This window comes from Dipodomys ordii, unplaced genomic scaffold, assembly GCF_000151885.1.
Source record: "Dipodomys ordii isolate 6190 unplaced genomic scaffold, Dord_2.0 Scaffold19, whole genome shotgun sequence".
Taxonomy (NCBI): domain Eukaryota; kingdom Metazoa; phylum Chordata; class Mammalia; order Rodentia; family Heteromyidae; genus Dipodomys; species Dipodomys ordii.
Window position 1 is genome coordinate 2,182,432 of NW_012267235.1, and position 15,166 is coordinate 2,197,597.

Sequence of the window (15,166 nt, forward strand, 5' to 3'; positions counted from 1 at the left end):
AGGCCGAAAAGAGATCACCCAGGACCAGAGCAGGGAGAGACCTGGATCAAACCGGGTAAGGAAACTGCCCCGCAGACCCTCCGAGGACCGGGAAGAAGGTTCCTGCGGTGGAACCCAGCGCTCCGGGGGAGAAGATGAGGCCCGAGTGAGCGAACGGCGGCTGCAACGGTCTCGGCCCCAGAGGACGCGGGGCGCCAGTGCCGCGCTGGGGGCGAAGAGACCCGGGCTGCACCCCGCGGCTGCACGCAGCGCCTGCCAACGTCCCCCGGCCCGCCGGACCCCGGAGACCCCCGGACGCCGCGCACCCCGCTGCCTCCGTCCCCCCGAGGGCACGCTGGTGGGAAAAGCCCGAGCCAAACCCCCGCATCCACTTCGTGGCCGCGGACCCAAGGCAAGTGAGCCGCCTCTACACACCCCGCTCCGGCGTGCGCCACGGGGTCCCCGCCGGGCCCCATCCCGGGGAAAGATGGGCCCAAAGGACGCTCCCCAAAACAGCCCCGACACCCGTCGCCACTGGCCTAGGACCTTCCTGGAGACTGCCCGAGGGGAAAAGCGCCCACCTTCTCTCTAGTCCTTTGTCCCCAATCCGGAAAGGAATGTTACAAGCCCTGGAGGGGGGGGGGATCCCCTCCGTCCCCGTGTGACCAAAGAGGGCAGGGCGGGAATGGTTCCCACGCGGGACAGTTGCTTCCAAAGCCTTACCAGGGTTCAAAATCAACGGCATCTGATTCCTGGGAGAAAGGGGGTACCAGCCCCTCCGGCTCAGTTGGGGGGGTCCCCTCACAAACTCTCCAGTCTGCCGCCCCGTGTTGCTCTGCTCACCCAGGGTCCGGTCCGGGTCCGGTCCCTGCTGGGGTTTGGAGGCGCTGGCCTGGGGGCGGGAGGGGGAGGGGGCCTGGGCTCTGTGTTGGCAGTTGCCATGGTTTTGCTCGGAGTTCTGGAGCCAACCAGTCCACTCCCTGGGACACTCAAGGTCACCGAAGCTGTGAGGGTCAGAAGCCCGAGGGGACCCGAGGAGTGCCAGCCTGGATGGAGCCCTCCAGCACCCCTCTGGAGATGGAGGGTTCTGATGGGCAGGGGGGTGGAGACAAACCACTAGAGAAGGTGAACAGAAAGATGAGACGATGAGGGACACCCCACACACACACCCAAACACACACACACACACACACACACCTCCCCAAGGAAAGGAAGGTCCCTCCCAGAGGTGGGTGGGTTTTGGAAAAGTAGAGGAGATGTAGAAGGAAAAACAAAACAAAAATGAGAACAAGGGGGAAATAATGGGGTTCCATGAGTGAGCAAGAGGCCCAGAGAGCGAGAGAATATAAGTCATTCAAACAGATGACCTAGGGTGTAGGCCAGGAGCAGGACATTTGCCTGACCCGCCTGGAGGATCTGGCTTTGATTCTCAGCACCTGAAGAGAGGGGGGAAAAGGTGATAAACATGCTTATCAGAGACCTGTGATCCTGCCAAGAAGCTAGCTAGAGGGTCCAGTTTAAGTATGTGTGCATACATGTGTGGTGTGTGTGTGCTGATGCAGTTGTGCAGTGTCCTAGACACCCACCTTTCTGAAGTTATCCAAAGTCCCCTCTCTTTAGGGGCCTGGAGGAGCCTGTCTGTCCCTGATCCCACTACTTCTACACCTTCCCTGCCCTTTCCCTTCAGAGTCTGGATGGATGGGACATCATTCTTCCCCCTAGTAGATAGGAAAGAACACTGGTGTTGCTAAGAAACTTGGGGCCGAGTGCCAGTTGCTCACGCCTGTAATTCTACCTACTCAGGAGGCTGAGATCTGAGGATCACAGTTCAAAGCCAGCCCGGGCAGGAAAGTCTGTGAGACTCTTTTTTTTTTTTTTGGTCCGGTCGTGGGGCCTGAACTCTGGGCTTGGGCGCTGTCCCTCAGCTCTTCAGCTCAAGGCTAGCGCTCTACCACTTGAGCCACAGCACCACTTCTGCCTTTTTTCTTTTTGCTTACGTGGTGCTGAGGAATCAAACCCAGGGCCTCGAGCATGCAAGGCAAGCGCTCTACCACTGAGCCACCTTCCCAGCCCTCCGTGAGACTCTTATCTCCAATAAACTACTAGAAAACCAGAAGTGGCGCTGTAGCTCAAGCGGTAGAGCGCTTGCCTTGAGCTGAAGAGCTGAGGGACAGCGCCCAGGCCCAGAGTTCAAGCCCCATGACCGACCAAAAAAAAAGAAACTTGTTGGGGCTGGGAAGGTGGCTCAGTGGTAGAGCGCTTGCCTTGCATGCATGGGGCCCTGAGTTTGATTCCTCAGCACCACATAAGCAAAAAGAGCCAGAAGTGGCCCTGTGGCTTAAGTAGTAGAACCCTAGCCTTGAGCTGAATTGCTGAGGAACAGGGCCCAGGCCCAGAGTTCATGCCCACAACCTACACACCACACACACACACACACACACATACACAGAGCAGCTTGTGGAAGTTGTGGAAAGTTGGATGTAAATCCAGACATGTACTCTAATCCAGCTGCTCTGACTTCTAATAGTAGTTCACAATCACTTTGAACGGAACCACTAATGAATTGCCTATTCTCTTTGCCCTACTTTATTTTTATTTTTTTTTTTTACCAGTTTGAGACTTGAACTGAGCTGCTTTTGCTCAAGGCTAGCGCTCTACCACTTGAGCCGCAGCACCACTTCCAGCCTTTTCTGTGTATGTGGTACTGAGGAATTGAACCCAGGGCCTCATGCATGCCAGGCAAGCACTCTACCACTGAGCCACCTTCCCACAGCCCTGCCCCACTTTTTTTTTTTTTTGCTGTCAAAAGATTCTGGTGGTCACTGTCACACTATGTCCTTCAGATCCATGCCATGGCGTTAAAGGTATAGATGTAAAGACATATGCCTGAGGTTTGGGTAGTCAATAAACGTTTACTGAATGAAAAATACATGAAGCACTGATGGCTCACACCTGTAATCATTGAGCTACTCAGGATTCTGAGATCTGAGGATTGAGATTGAAAGCCAGCCCAGACAGGAAAGTCCACTGAGACTCTCATCTCCAATTAAACACCGAAGAGCCAGAAGTGGATCTGTGATATAGCACCAGCCTTGAGCAAAAAGCTAAGAGACAGTGCCCAGGGCCTGAGTTCAAACCCCAGTACTGGCACACACACACACACAGGTCAGACACCAGTAGCTCAAGCTTATAATCCTAACTACTCAGGAGGCTGAGATCTAAGGAAGTCCATGAGAGTTATATCTCCAATTAACTAGCCCCTCTTCCCCAACCAAGAAAAAGAAAATACATGGCTGAAGTAGTAAAACACTACCCTCGAGTACTAAGCCTCAGGGACAGTGCCCAGGCCCAGAGTTCGACCTCCAGGACTAGTAAAAACAACAAACAAATAAATAAATGAGCCCCCCTGATCTTTCCTTGAAGGAATCTTGGAAATCTTTTTATGTCTTAGTGTTCTCATTCGTAACCAAAGGTAATCATATGTAACCTCCAGGAATTTGTAACAGAATAAAAGGAGTTAATGTTTATCAAGAGCTCTATAAAGATACCTAGCATAGGGGCTGGGAAGGTGGCTCAGTGGTAGAGCACTTGCCTTGCATGCCTGAGGCCCTGGGTTCGATTCCTCAGCACCATATAAGCAAAAGAAAAAAGCCGGAAGTGGCGCTGTGGTTCAAGTGGTGGAGCGCTAGCCTTGAGCTGAAGAGCTGAGGGACAGTGCCCAGGCCAAGAGTTCAGACCCCATGACCGAACCCCCCCCCAAAAAAATGATACCTAGCATAACATGCTACTAGTATTATAAAAGAATCAGAATATTTCAAGATTATTTTTGTTTTTGGTGGTAGTGGGGTTTAAACTCGGGACCTATACTTGCTAGACAAGCACTTTGCCACTTGAGGTAGAACTATATCCCTATTCCTTTTTGCATTAGTTTTTCATATAGGGTCTCACACTTTTGCCCAGGGCCCATTTTGGATCTAGATCCTTCCACCCCCTGGGCTAGATTCTCTAAGTTTCTTTGCAAACAGTGCTGGGTCAAGAAAGAAGAGGGCAATGGAGAAAGGTTTTGGCTGCCATTTGAACCAAGGTTTTCCCAACACTGCCCCCTCCAGAGCAGTGGCCCAAGGTCCTCAGCTGACTGTACCTGCTTCCTCCCAGGTGACCAGTGTGCCCTGCTTAGAGAGGAGCTCTAGCACCATCCCCGCTGGAGCCTCACTCGTCCGCCATGCCAAGGGCCTGGACCAGGACACCTTCAAAATTGTGAGTAAGAAGTCAGACTCTGAGTACAAGCCTCTGTTTCCTATTCCTTTGTGAGGAACTGACAGGCCTCAGTCCCACAACTCATCGCCCTACTTGTGGACAACTGTTGGGGAGGCTCCTTGCTGAACCCACATAGCCCTTTCTGAGCTGGGAAGGGCTGCAGCGGGGCTAATGTGCTGGTCATGAAAGTCTGCCCATACATCTTTTGTCAAACCCCACTCCCCACCCCTTAGCCCCTCATCTTTCCTGCTGTCTCCTCAGTGTAAAGAATACCTAAGGCCACTGAAGAGGTACCTGCGCAAGTTGAACCTGCCCAAGGACCTTCCTCAGAAGAAGAGGCTAAAGTACATGAAGAAGAGCCTCGAGGTCCTGGGGGACCACATCAACACCTTTCTGCAGCATTACTGTCGAGCCTGGGAAATTAAGCACTGGAAGAAGTAAGGAGCCTCCAGGCCCTTCCCCTCATCCCCTCTGTATACCATTCATCTTCACTCAAGTTCACATCCTTGTCAAGATCTTCAGTCCCTCTTTATGTGGATGAGGTGGGATGTTGCAGGAGACAGAGTGAAAGGAACAGGGCCCCTCTATTCAATAGGGTAGCACTGACTGCACTTCACCTGTGCACATGGACAAACACCCCACTCTGCGACCTAAGAATAATGCACCAGCAACATGCTAGTCCAGCTCTGCAGATCCCAACCTCCCTCCCCTCCCTGCCTGTTCCTCCCCGAGTGGGTCCTGGACCACAGGCAGAAAGGGTGGTACTGGGCCTCACTCATCCTGAGGTGTCTCCCTGCAGGATGCTCTGGCGATTCATCTCTCTCTTCTCAGAACTGGAAGCAAAGCAGCTTCGCCGGCTCTACAAGTACACCAAAACCAATCAGACAGCCAAGTTCCTGGTGAGCTTTAGAGAAAGTTCCTCCAGGGACTAGCTGAGGCCTGGTGCACTTGCCTCTTACGTCATCAGTGGGGAAGGCTAGGATTGCATAGCCCTCTGATACAGCCTGGCCCCTCTGGCCTCCACCCATGGCTCTGCCTGAGTCCACTGTGTCCCCTTTCCCTGCCCTGAGGACCAAGGAAGAGGCTCAGCAGCAAGTTCTTTTTTTTTTTGTCATGGGGCCTGAACTCTGGGCCTGGGCGTTGTTCCTCAGCTCTTCAGCTCAAGGCCAGTGCTCTACCACTTGAGCCACAGCACCACTTCTGGTTTTCTCGTGGTTAATTGCAGATAAAAGTCTCATGGACTTTCCTGCCCCGGCTGGCTTTGAACTGCGATCCTCAGGTCTCAGCCTCCTGTGTAGCCAGGATTATAGGTGTGAGCCACCAGTGCCTGGCTTAAACAGCAAGTTCTTGATATTTATTCACTCTGAGGTTGGCAGGGGCCAGGACATAGACCCATGGTCAGGAGCCATGGGTGGGGTGGGGGAGATGGCTGAAGAGAGTAGTTGTCAAAGCCCCGATTCATCCTAGAATAGTTCTTCACCCACTTTTGACTCAAGACATGAAAATCACAGAGAATCCTAGAAGGCATTTGCTGGTAGTTTATTTCTGTCAATATTGACCCTAGTAGCCAAATGTGGGGACACACACTTGTAATTTCAGTGCTCAGGAGGTTGAGGCAAAAGGATTAAGAGACTGGGGTAAGAAGATTGAGAGTTCAAGAACAATCTGGGAGCCGGGCATGGTGGCTTATGCCTGTAATCCTAGCTACTCAGGAGGCTGAGGTCTGAGGATCGTGGTTCAAAGCCAGCCTGGGCAGAAAAGGCTGTGAGACTCTTATCTCCAATAAACCGCTCAGAAGGGCTGGGAAGGTGGCTCAGTGGTAGAGCGCTTGCCTTGCATGCCTGAGACCCTGGGTTCGATTCCTCAGTACTTACAAGAGCAAAAAAGAAAAAAGCCAGAAGTGGCGTTGTGACTCAAGTGGAAGAGCGCTAGCCTTGAGCTGAAGAGCTGAGGGACAGCTCCCAGGCCCAGAGTTCAGTCCCCACAACCGGACCCCCCCAAAAACAAACACTCAGAAAACCAGAAGTGGCACTGTGGCTCAAGTGGTAGAGCACTAGCCTTGAGCTGGATTGCTCAGGGACAGCGCCCAGGCCCAGAGTTCAAGCCCCATGACCAATAATAATAACAACAACAACAACAAAAGAAAAATCTGGCTACATAAAGAGACTTTGTCTCAAAAAAAAGTAAAAGTAAAAGAAAAAGAAAACAAAGTACCATATTAGAAAATTATACCCAAAGAAAAAGTATATGCATTTACTAATTTGCTTGAAAATTAAGATAGAGAACTCATTCTAAGCTGAGTGCTGGTGGCTAACACCAGTAATCCTAACCACTCAGGAGGCTGAAACCTGAGGACTGCAGTTTGAAGCCAACGTAGGCAAGAAAGTCTGTGAAACTTTTTATCTCCAAACAATCACCAAAAGAGCTGAAGTAGAGCTGTGGCTCAAGTGGCAGAGCAATAGTTTTGAGCAAAAAAAGCTCAAGGACAAAGCCAAGGCCTGGAGGAACACACACATGCGCGCGCGCGCGCGCACTCACACACACACACACACACACACACACACACACACACACACAGTAGGACAATTTAAAACAAATACAGGAATGGGCTAGGAATGTAGCTTAGAGGCAGAGTGCTTGCCTAGCATGAATGAAGCCCTGAGTTCAATTCCTCAGTACCACATAAACAGAAAAGTCCAGAAGTGGTACTGTGGCTCAAGTGGTAGAGTGCTAGCCTTGAGCAAAATAAGCTCAGGGACAGTGCCCAGGCCCTGAGTTCAAACTCTAGGACTGATTTTTTAAAAAGTGGGGGGGAGCCAGCCACTGGTGGCTCACGCATGTTATCCTAGCTACTCAGGAGGCTGAGATCTGAGGATCGCGGTTCAAAGCCAGCCCGGGCAGGAAAGACCGTGAGACTCCTATCTCCAATAAACCACCAGAAAAACCGGAAGTGGCGCTGTAGCTCAAGTGGTAGAGTGCTCGCCTTGAGTTGAACTGCTGAGGGACAGCGCCCAGACCCAGAGTTCAAGCCCCACGACCGACAAAAAAAAAAAAAAGTTGGGGGGAGTGGAGCTGGGAATGTGCTTAGTGGTAGAGTGCTTGCCTAGCATGCAGGAAGCTCTGGGTTCGATTCCTCAGCACCACATACACAGAAAAAGCAGGAAGTGGTGCTGTGGCTCAAGTGGTAGAGCGCTTGCCTTGAGCTAGCACTGTCCCTGAGAGGCTCAGGGACAGTATCCAAGCCCTGAGTTCAATCCCCAGGACTGGTGCACATGCACACACACACACACACACACACACACACACACAACCCTGGAAGAGCTGGAAGAGACAGTTGGCAGGCTAACTTCAGGTCCCCAGTTTCATCCTCTTCTGTGACTTTCACCCCTCCCCCCCTCATCTTTCTGGCCCAGTCAACTGGGACATACAGTCAGGTGCAGCACAGGAAAGGCACCGTAGCATTCACACCGCCCCTCCTTTGAGTCTCCCTGAAAGACTGTGACTCCATTGCAGGTGGCATTCTGGCCCGTGGACGCCCGAGAGAGATCCTTGTTGGTGGACCAGGAGGACAGCCTGCCCAAACTGTGTGATGCCTGGGGACTGCGCTGTAACCTCAGCGGCATGAAGGAGCGGCTGTCCAAGATGCAGGCCCCAGGCCACTGTGCTGCCATGCTGGAGGAGCCGGTGGAGCAGGACTCCATGGGGAAAGGTAATTCCCCACTTGGTGTTCAAAGTCGGGCCTGGACCAGGGGTTTGTGGGTGGAGTGGGAGCGGCCAGAAGCCTCTGCTCCACACTGATAAGGTCTTTTTCCTCCTTCCCACCTTCTCTTCATCCTTCTGTGAGATAAGAGTCTCACAGGCTTTCTTGCCTGGGCTGGCTTCAAACCATGATCCTTGGATCTCAGCCTCCTCAGTTGCTAGGATTATAAGTGTGCCTGGCTAGTTTATATATGGTTTTGAATCCTGAAGTTTTCAGTTAACATTCAAATAAAGCCATTTTCCCCTATGACTAAAAGCCAGATGGGGCCAGTTTCTTAGTGGTCAAGCAGGCCGACTCCACGAAGTATCTATGAAGAGCAACAGAATTCTCACTATTGTATACAGTGGGGCACAAGGAAAAGAAAGGGACTCATTCTTTTTTTTTTTTTTTGTCCGGTCGTGGGGCCTGAACTCTGGGCCTGGGCGCTGTCCCTCAGCTCTTCAGCTCAAGGCAAGTGCTCTACCACTTGAGCCACAGCGCCACTTCTGGTTTTTTCTGCTTATGTGGTGCTGAGGAATCGAACCCAGGGCCTCAGGCATGCAAGGCAAGCACTCTACCACTGAGCCACCTTCCCAGACCCAAGGGACTCATTCTTTTTTCTTTTTCTTTTTTGTCGGCCGTGAGGCTTGAACTCTGGGCCTGGGCGCTGTCCCTCAGTTCTTCAGCTTAAGACGAGCGCTCTACCACTTGAGCTACAGCGCCACTTCCGGTTTTCTGGTGGTTTATTGGAGATAGGAGTCTCACGGTCTCTCCTGCCCGGGCTGGCTTTGAACCGCGATCCTCAGATCTCAGCCTCCTGAGTAGCTAGGATTACAGGCGTGAGCCACCAGCTAAGGGACTCATTCTTAAAGGGAGCGTAGCATGACCATGTCTTTCTCTGCCACTTTGGCCATGACTGCTGTAATTGCTTGTCTGCACAGAGGTTGGGGGAGTCAGAGAGAATAGAGTCTCTTTAGTGAGGACTCAGGCCAAGTTGGCACCCATGAAGGCTCCTCCCATGCACTGAACACAAAGATGGTTGCCCTATCCATCTCTCGAACTGGCTCCTGGGCCACATATGCCGTCCGTGCTCTGCTACTGCCACGGAAGGTAAAGGCAAACAAGGTGGCCCGAAGACCTCAGAAGGTGAGCCCAAGATGGACTCAGGTGTTCGGAAGGCCCAGCTGGAGGGGCTATTGAGGGACAGTAGGCCTCAGGTGACCTCAGGGGCAGCCCTTCACTGGCACCACCTGGGCTGCTGGGCCTCAGGGCCCAGCAGGAGCAATTACAGGTTCATGGCAGCTGGCGTGGACTGTGCAGCCAGGGAGGCCAGAACCCAGTGCAGGGCCAGAGTGTCTACAGCATGAATCAAGAAGTATACGGCAATACTTCCAAGAATGATGGACAGGGTTGGACATGGTGGTTCACATCTGTAATCCAGCTGTTTGAAGAGGTGGAGGTAGGAGAATTGAGATCAGAGAAAACAGCCTGAGCAAAAGTGCAAGGCCTTACAAGAAAAAAGAAAAAATGAAAAGGCAAAAATAAAAGGACTAGGGTGTGCCTCAAGTGGTAGAAACTTGCCTAGCAAGCACGAAGACCTATGTACATTAACAAAGGGGGGAAAAAAAAAAAAAGAAAGCTGCTCTCAGACAATGCTCAGCCAAGGAGCCCCTGAATCAGATAGGCAAGCAAGTTCTGGTGTTCTGGGTCAGCCTGACTCTATGGCAGGTGCTTTGAATTTTTGCCTCATGTGACCACCCCCTACAGCCTTCTAGTGAGCTGGCAGGTTTTGACCTCCTTCTATAGATGAATTCTCCCAGGCCACAGGGCAAAGGGTGTGTGTTGATCAGGACAAGGTGTCCACTGGACACAGGTCTGAACAGGCTTTAAAGAAAGGGAGTAGGGGGAGCCAGGCACCAGTGGCTCACACCTGTAATCCTAGCTACTCAGGAAGCTGAGATCTGAGGATCACAGTTCAAAGCCAGCCTGGGCAGGAAAGTCCGTGAGACTCTTATCTCCAATAAACCACTTGAAAACCGGAAGTGGCGCTGTGGCTCAAGCGGTAGAGCTCTCACATTGAGCTGAAAAGCATAGGGACAGCACCCAAGCCCAGAGTTCAAGCCCCATGACCAACAGAAAAAAAAAAGAGAACAGAAAAAAGAAAGGGAATGAGGGCTGGAAATGTGGCTGAGCAGTAGAGTGCTTGCCTAGATTACATGAGTTCGATTCCTCAGTCAACACCACATAAACAGAAAAAGTTGGAAGTGGCGCTGTGGCTCACTTGCTTTGAGACAGGCTAGCAGAGAGGCTCAGGGACAGTGCCCAGGCCCTGAGTTCAAGCCCCAGTGCTGACAAAAAAAAGGAGGGGGAAAGGGGACAGTACACAAAAATGGGCAGTCTGGGCCTGGCAGTGAATGAAAGGAACGGAGGAATTGAGGGGTATAAAGAAGGGGTGGAATGAGAGAAAGACTTAGATGACGGGCTAAGATGTTTGGTTTTTAGAAAAAAAAAATATGATGCTAAGGATAGAACCCAAGGACTTTACTGTCATGCATGCTAAGCAAGCCTTCCACTGCTCAACTATATCTCCAACCCTTCAAGCAATTATTCAAAGAGAGAGAGAGTGTGTGCTGGTACTGGGGCCTGGGCACTGTATCTTAGCTCTTCACTCAAAGCTGTTGTCCTACCACTCACTTACCAGAGCTCTCCTCTCCTCTCTCTCTCTATCTCTCTCTCTCTCCCTTCATCCCTCCCTCTTTCTCTCTCTATCCCTCTCTTTCTCCCTCCACCCCCTCTTCTTTCTTTCTTTTTTCTTTCTTTCTTTTTTTCTTTTTTTCCAGATCATGGGCACTGTCCCTAAGCTTCTTTTGCTCAAAGATAGCACTCTACCACTTGAGAGCCACAGCTCCACTCTGGCTTTTTCTGTTTATGTGGTGCTGAGGAATCAAACCCCGGGCTTCCTGCATGCTAGGCAAGCACGCTACCACTAAGCCACATTCCCAGCCTTATCTAGAAGTTTTTATCCTCTGCCTCAGCCTACCCAGGCTGAGGTCGGTCAAGGGACTTGAACTCTAGGCCTGGGCACTGTTTCTGAGTTCTTCAGCTCAAGGTAAAGTGTTCTACCTCTTGAGCTACAGTGCCACTTCTGGTTTAATTGGAGATAAGAGTCTCATGGACTTTCCTGTCTGGGCTGACTTTATATGTTTTTTGTTGTTGTTGTTGTCAGTTGTGGGGCCTGAGCTCTGGGCCTGGGCGCTGTCCCTCAGCTCTTCAGCTCAAGGCTAGCGTGCTACCGCTTGAGCCACAGCACCACTTACGGTTTTTTCTGCTTATGTGGTGCTGAGGAATCGAACCCAAGGCCTCATGCATGCAAGGCAAGCACTCTACCACTGAGCCACCTTCCCAGCCCCTTATATGTAATTTTTGTTTTGTTTTGTGTCGGTCATGGGAGCTGAACTGTAGGCCCAGGTAGTATCCCTCAGCTCCTCAGCTCAAGGCTCGCACTCTACCATTTGAGCCACAGCTCCACTTCCAGCTTTTTTCTGCTTATGTGGTGCTGAGGTATTGAACCCAGGGCCTCATGCATGCAAGGCAAGCACTTTACCATTGAGCCAACTTCCCAGACCCCTTATATGTAATTTTTATTTCAACTTTCTTTTTTATTTTATTTTATTTTTTTTGGGGGGGGGGTCCAGTCGTGGAGCCTGAACTCTGGGCCTGGGCACTGTCCCTCAGCTCAACTTTCTTTTTTAAAATAAATGGTATCAACTTTTCCAGGTCAACATTTTATTTCAAATAATAGGTTAAATACACCATATTCAAATTTCAGAGATAACTGTCACATTGGCTTTTCAAAACAGATTTCACCAGGCTATCTCCTTAATCTTTTATCCAACAAAATCTCTTTTTTGTATTCTTTGTTGTTGCTGTTGATGACGGTGGTGGTGGGCCTGGGCACTGTCCCTGAGCTCTTCAGCTTAAGGCAAGCACTCTACAGTTGAGCCACAGCTTCTTTTCTGGTTTTCTAATGTTTAATTGGAGATAAGAGTCTCATGGACTTCCCTGCCAGGACTGGCTTTGAATCATGATCCTCAGATTTCAGCCTCTTGAGTAGCTAGGATTACAGGTGTGAGCCACTGGAGCCCAGCTTTTTTGTATTCTTAAGCTTTCAGAGAGATCAGGCTATTGCACTAGGAATTGGTCCACTTTTTTTTTCTTTTTTTCTTGTTGTTTTACAGCTTGCTTCACTACCTATAAACACAACTTCAGATTCAAAGTCCTGATGATCTTTTATTTCAGTATTGGGGATTGAACCTAGTGCCTCACATATGCTAAGCAATCAGTGTACTGCTGAGCTACATCCCCAGCTCATTTCTGGGCTAGAATACAATAGTGGGGAAGTTGTGTTCATATCATTGTTGCATGAAAAAGTACATAGGACATGGTGAATACCATTTGTAGGCTGACTATACCGTGTAATTAAAAGTAACATGGCAGGCCAGACACCAGTGGCTCATGCCTATAATCGTAGTTACTCAAGGGGCTGAGATCTGAGGATCACGATCCCAAGCCAGCCCAGTCTGTGAGACTCTTAACTCCAATGAACTACCAAAAGGCCAGAAGTGGAACTATAACTATAGTTATAGATAGAGTGCCAGCCTTGAGTGATAGAAGATAAGAAACAGTGCCAAGGCCCTGAGTTTAAGCCTCAAGACCAGCACATATAAATAATAATATCATGAGTGGTGTGTCTAGAACATTATGTTCCTATCTTGATTAAAACTAGATGATGGAAAGCTGGGTGCCAGTGGCTCATGCCTGTAATCTTAGCTACTCAGGAGGCTGAGATTTGAGGATCATGGTTCAAAGCCAGCCCAGACAAGAAAGGACATGAGACTCATCTCGATTAAACAACTCAGAAAAACCAGAAGCAGTGCTGTGGCTCAAGTAGTAGAGCGCTAGCCTTGAGCTGAAGAGCTGAGGGACAGCGCCCAAGCCCAGAGTTCAAGAAGCCCCACAACTGACAAAACAAAACAAACTCAGTGATGGAGCCAGGTGCCAGTGCCTCATGACTGTAATCCCAGCTACTCAAGAAGCTGAGATCTGAAGATCATGGTTCAAAGTCAGCTCAGGTAGGAAGTTCCATAATATTTCCAATTAAGTAGAAGTAGAGCTGTGTCGCAATTGGTAGCACACTAGTCTTCAGACAAAGCTCAATGACAGTACCCAGGCCCTGAGTTCAAGCCCCAGACCTGGAGGGAAGGAGGACCATGAAACTTGCTGATGGTACATGCAAAAGTCACGGGTGTTTGCCAAATACTGATAATTAGGTCAGAAGACCCAAGAAAGAATCAGGGAGGAATAAGAACATGAAGCCAGAGGCCAGAATACCTGGGTCTGTGCTGTGTCCCTAACTTACTGTAAGGCTTTGCACGGTGCCTGTGTGGGAACCCTTAAGTTTAAACCAGGGTGAGTGAGGCCAGCCTGCGAGGCAGGAGGGTTTCTGGGGGAAGATAGTAAGGGACACAGCTGAAGATGAGGTAAGATGTCACCTTCCTCTCTGCTCCCTTGTCCACCCTATGTCCACCCTGTTAACCGAGAGCCCTCGCTATTCGTGATATCCTCAAGACGTCCTCTAACCCCTCTTTCAGATCATTTAAAGAAACTTCCTCAAAAGACAAAACTCAAGAGGCAAAGGATTAAGGGGGCTCCCGAAACTCCAGAGAGCTGCCCGTAAGAGGGCCCGCCGGGACAAAAGGGCCAGCTCCCCCTGCTCCTGAGCACGCTGCGGCTTTAATATGTCAGCTCCTGGAGAGCTCAAGGTGGAACTAAAGAGGGGAAAGAAGAAATCATCCTTATCAAAAGGATGCTCAGCTCTTAATTCATTGGGTGATAAATAAACATGGTTAAGACAGTTCTGCTTTATTTGGATAATAGCCATTATTTTGTTCATTTTATTTGTTTATAATGTACATGCTAGTCACTTTCTAAGAAGGCAGACACCTCACCTATGGACAAAGGAATTCTACTCATCCATCAGAAAGAATGATAACAAAATGGAAAATCTTGGAAAAAAAATTATAGTACGTTAAGTAAGCCAGACCCAGAGAAACATAGGCTGCATGGTTTCCCTCACTTGTGGTAGCCAGAATGAATCTCTAAATCTACAAGTAAACACAATAGATGGTTAAAAACAAAAAATAAAAGTATAGCTAGGTGATGGCTCACACCTGTAATCCTAGCTACCCAGAAGGCAGAGATCTGAGGATCATGATTAAAGCCAGCCTGGGCAGGAAAGCCTGGGAGACTTTTATCTCCAATGAACCACCAGAAAACTGAAGGTGGCGCTGTGGCTCACGTCGTAGATTGCTCACCTTGAGCTGAAGAGCTAAGGGACAGCGCCCAGGTCCAGGGCTCAAGCCCCACAACCAACAATAAATAAATAAATAAGGTACATTGGGACATGATAAATAGGTCTCTAAGCATTCACACACAGTGAGACCAAAAGAGGATATTCTTAGGAAAGGAACAAAAAGTGCAATACCTATGTGTGTCTGATCATATAATATCTATCAGACATGTTCTGGTGGCCACATCTGTAATCCTAGCTACTCAAGCAGCTCAGATCTGAGGATCTCAATTCAAAGCCAAGGTGGGCAGAAAAGTTTATGACACTCTTATCTCCAACTGAAGACAACAAAACCTGAAGCTGCACTGTTACTCAAAGTGGAAGAGTGCTAGCCTTGAGCAAAAAAGCTCAGGGACAGTGCCTGGGCCCCAAGTTCAAACCCCATGACCTACAAAGAAAGAAAAGAAAGAAAGGAAGGAAGGAAGGAAAGAAGGAAGGAAGGAGAGGGAAAAGAAGAGAAAATGGCAGTTTTGACAAAGCAGTGAACATTGGGAGAGAATGACAGGCTGATTGGAAGGAACTTTTCCTATTCCTGAGAGATTTAATCCATCCTAGGCAAAGAACCAAAAAGAGAGATCCCTTATATTGCAGGCAACACCGCCACCTAGAGTAATTGTGGGATAATACATCTGCCTTCTTCCAGCCAGGGCTGATGGTATGTGCAAAAGAAGTCAGTTGGAGTGTCCTATTAGCCCAGAGAAAAGTCACAAAGCCTAAAAATACAGGAGAGAGTCAGGGGCCAGAGGCTCACACCTGTAATCCTAATCTCAGGAAGCTGAGAT

General features: G+C 49.7%; 1 protein-coding gene across 1 annotated transcript; it reads left to right on the top strand.

Moving 5' to 3' along the window:
• Window positions 1–1,056: 1,056 nt before the first annotated feature.
• Window positions 1,057–13,712, top strand: LOC105983238 (chromosome unknown open reading frame, human C17orf64). The gene is made up of 6 exons (XM_013013081.1): window positions 1,057–1,104; window positions 4,135–4,236; window positions 4,498–4,673; window positions 5,036–5,135; window positions 7,750–7,945; window positions 13,627–13,712. The coding sequence occupies exons 1-6, from the start codon at window positions 1,057–1,059 to the stop codon at window positions 13,710–13,712; spliced, it is 708 nt and encodes a 235-aa protein (XP_012868535.1).
• The last annotated feature ends 1,454 nt before the right edge of the window (window positions 13,713–15,166 follow it).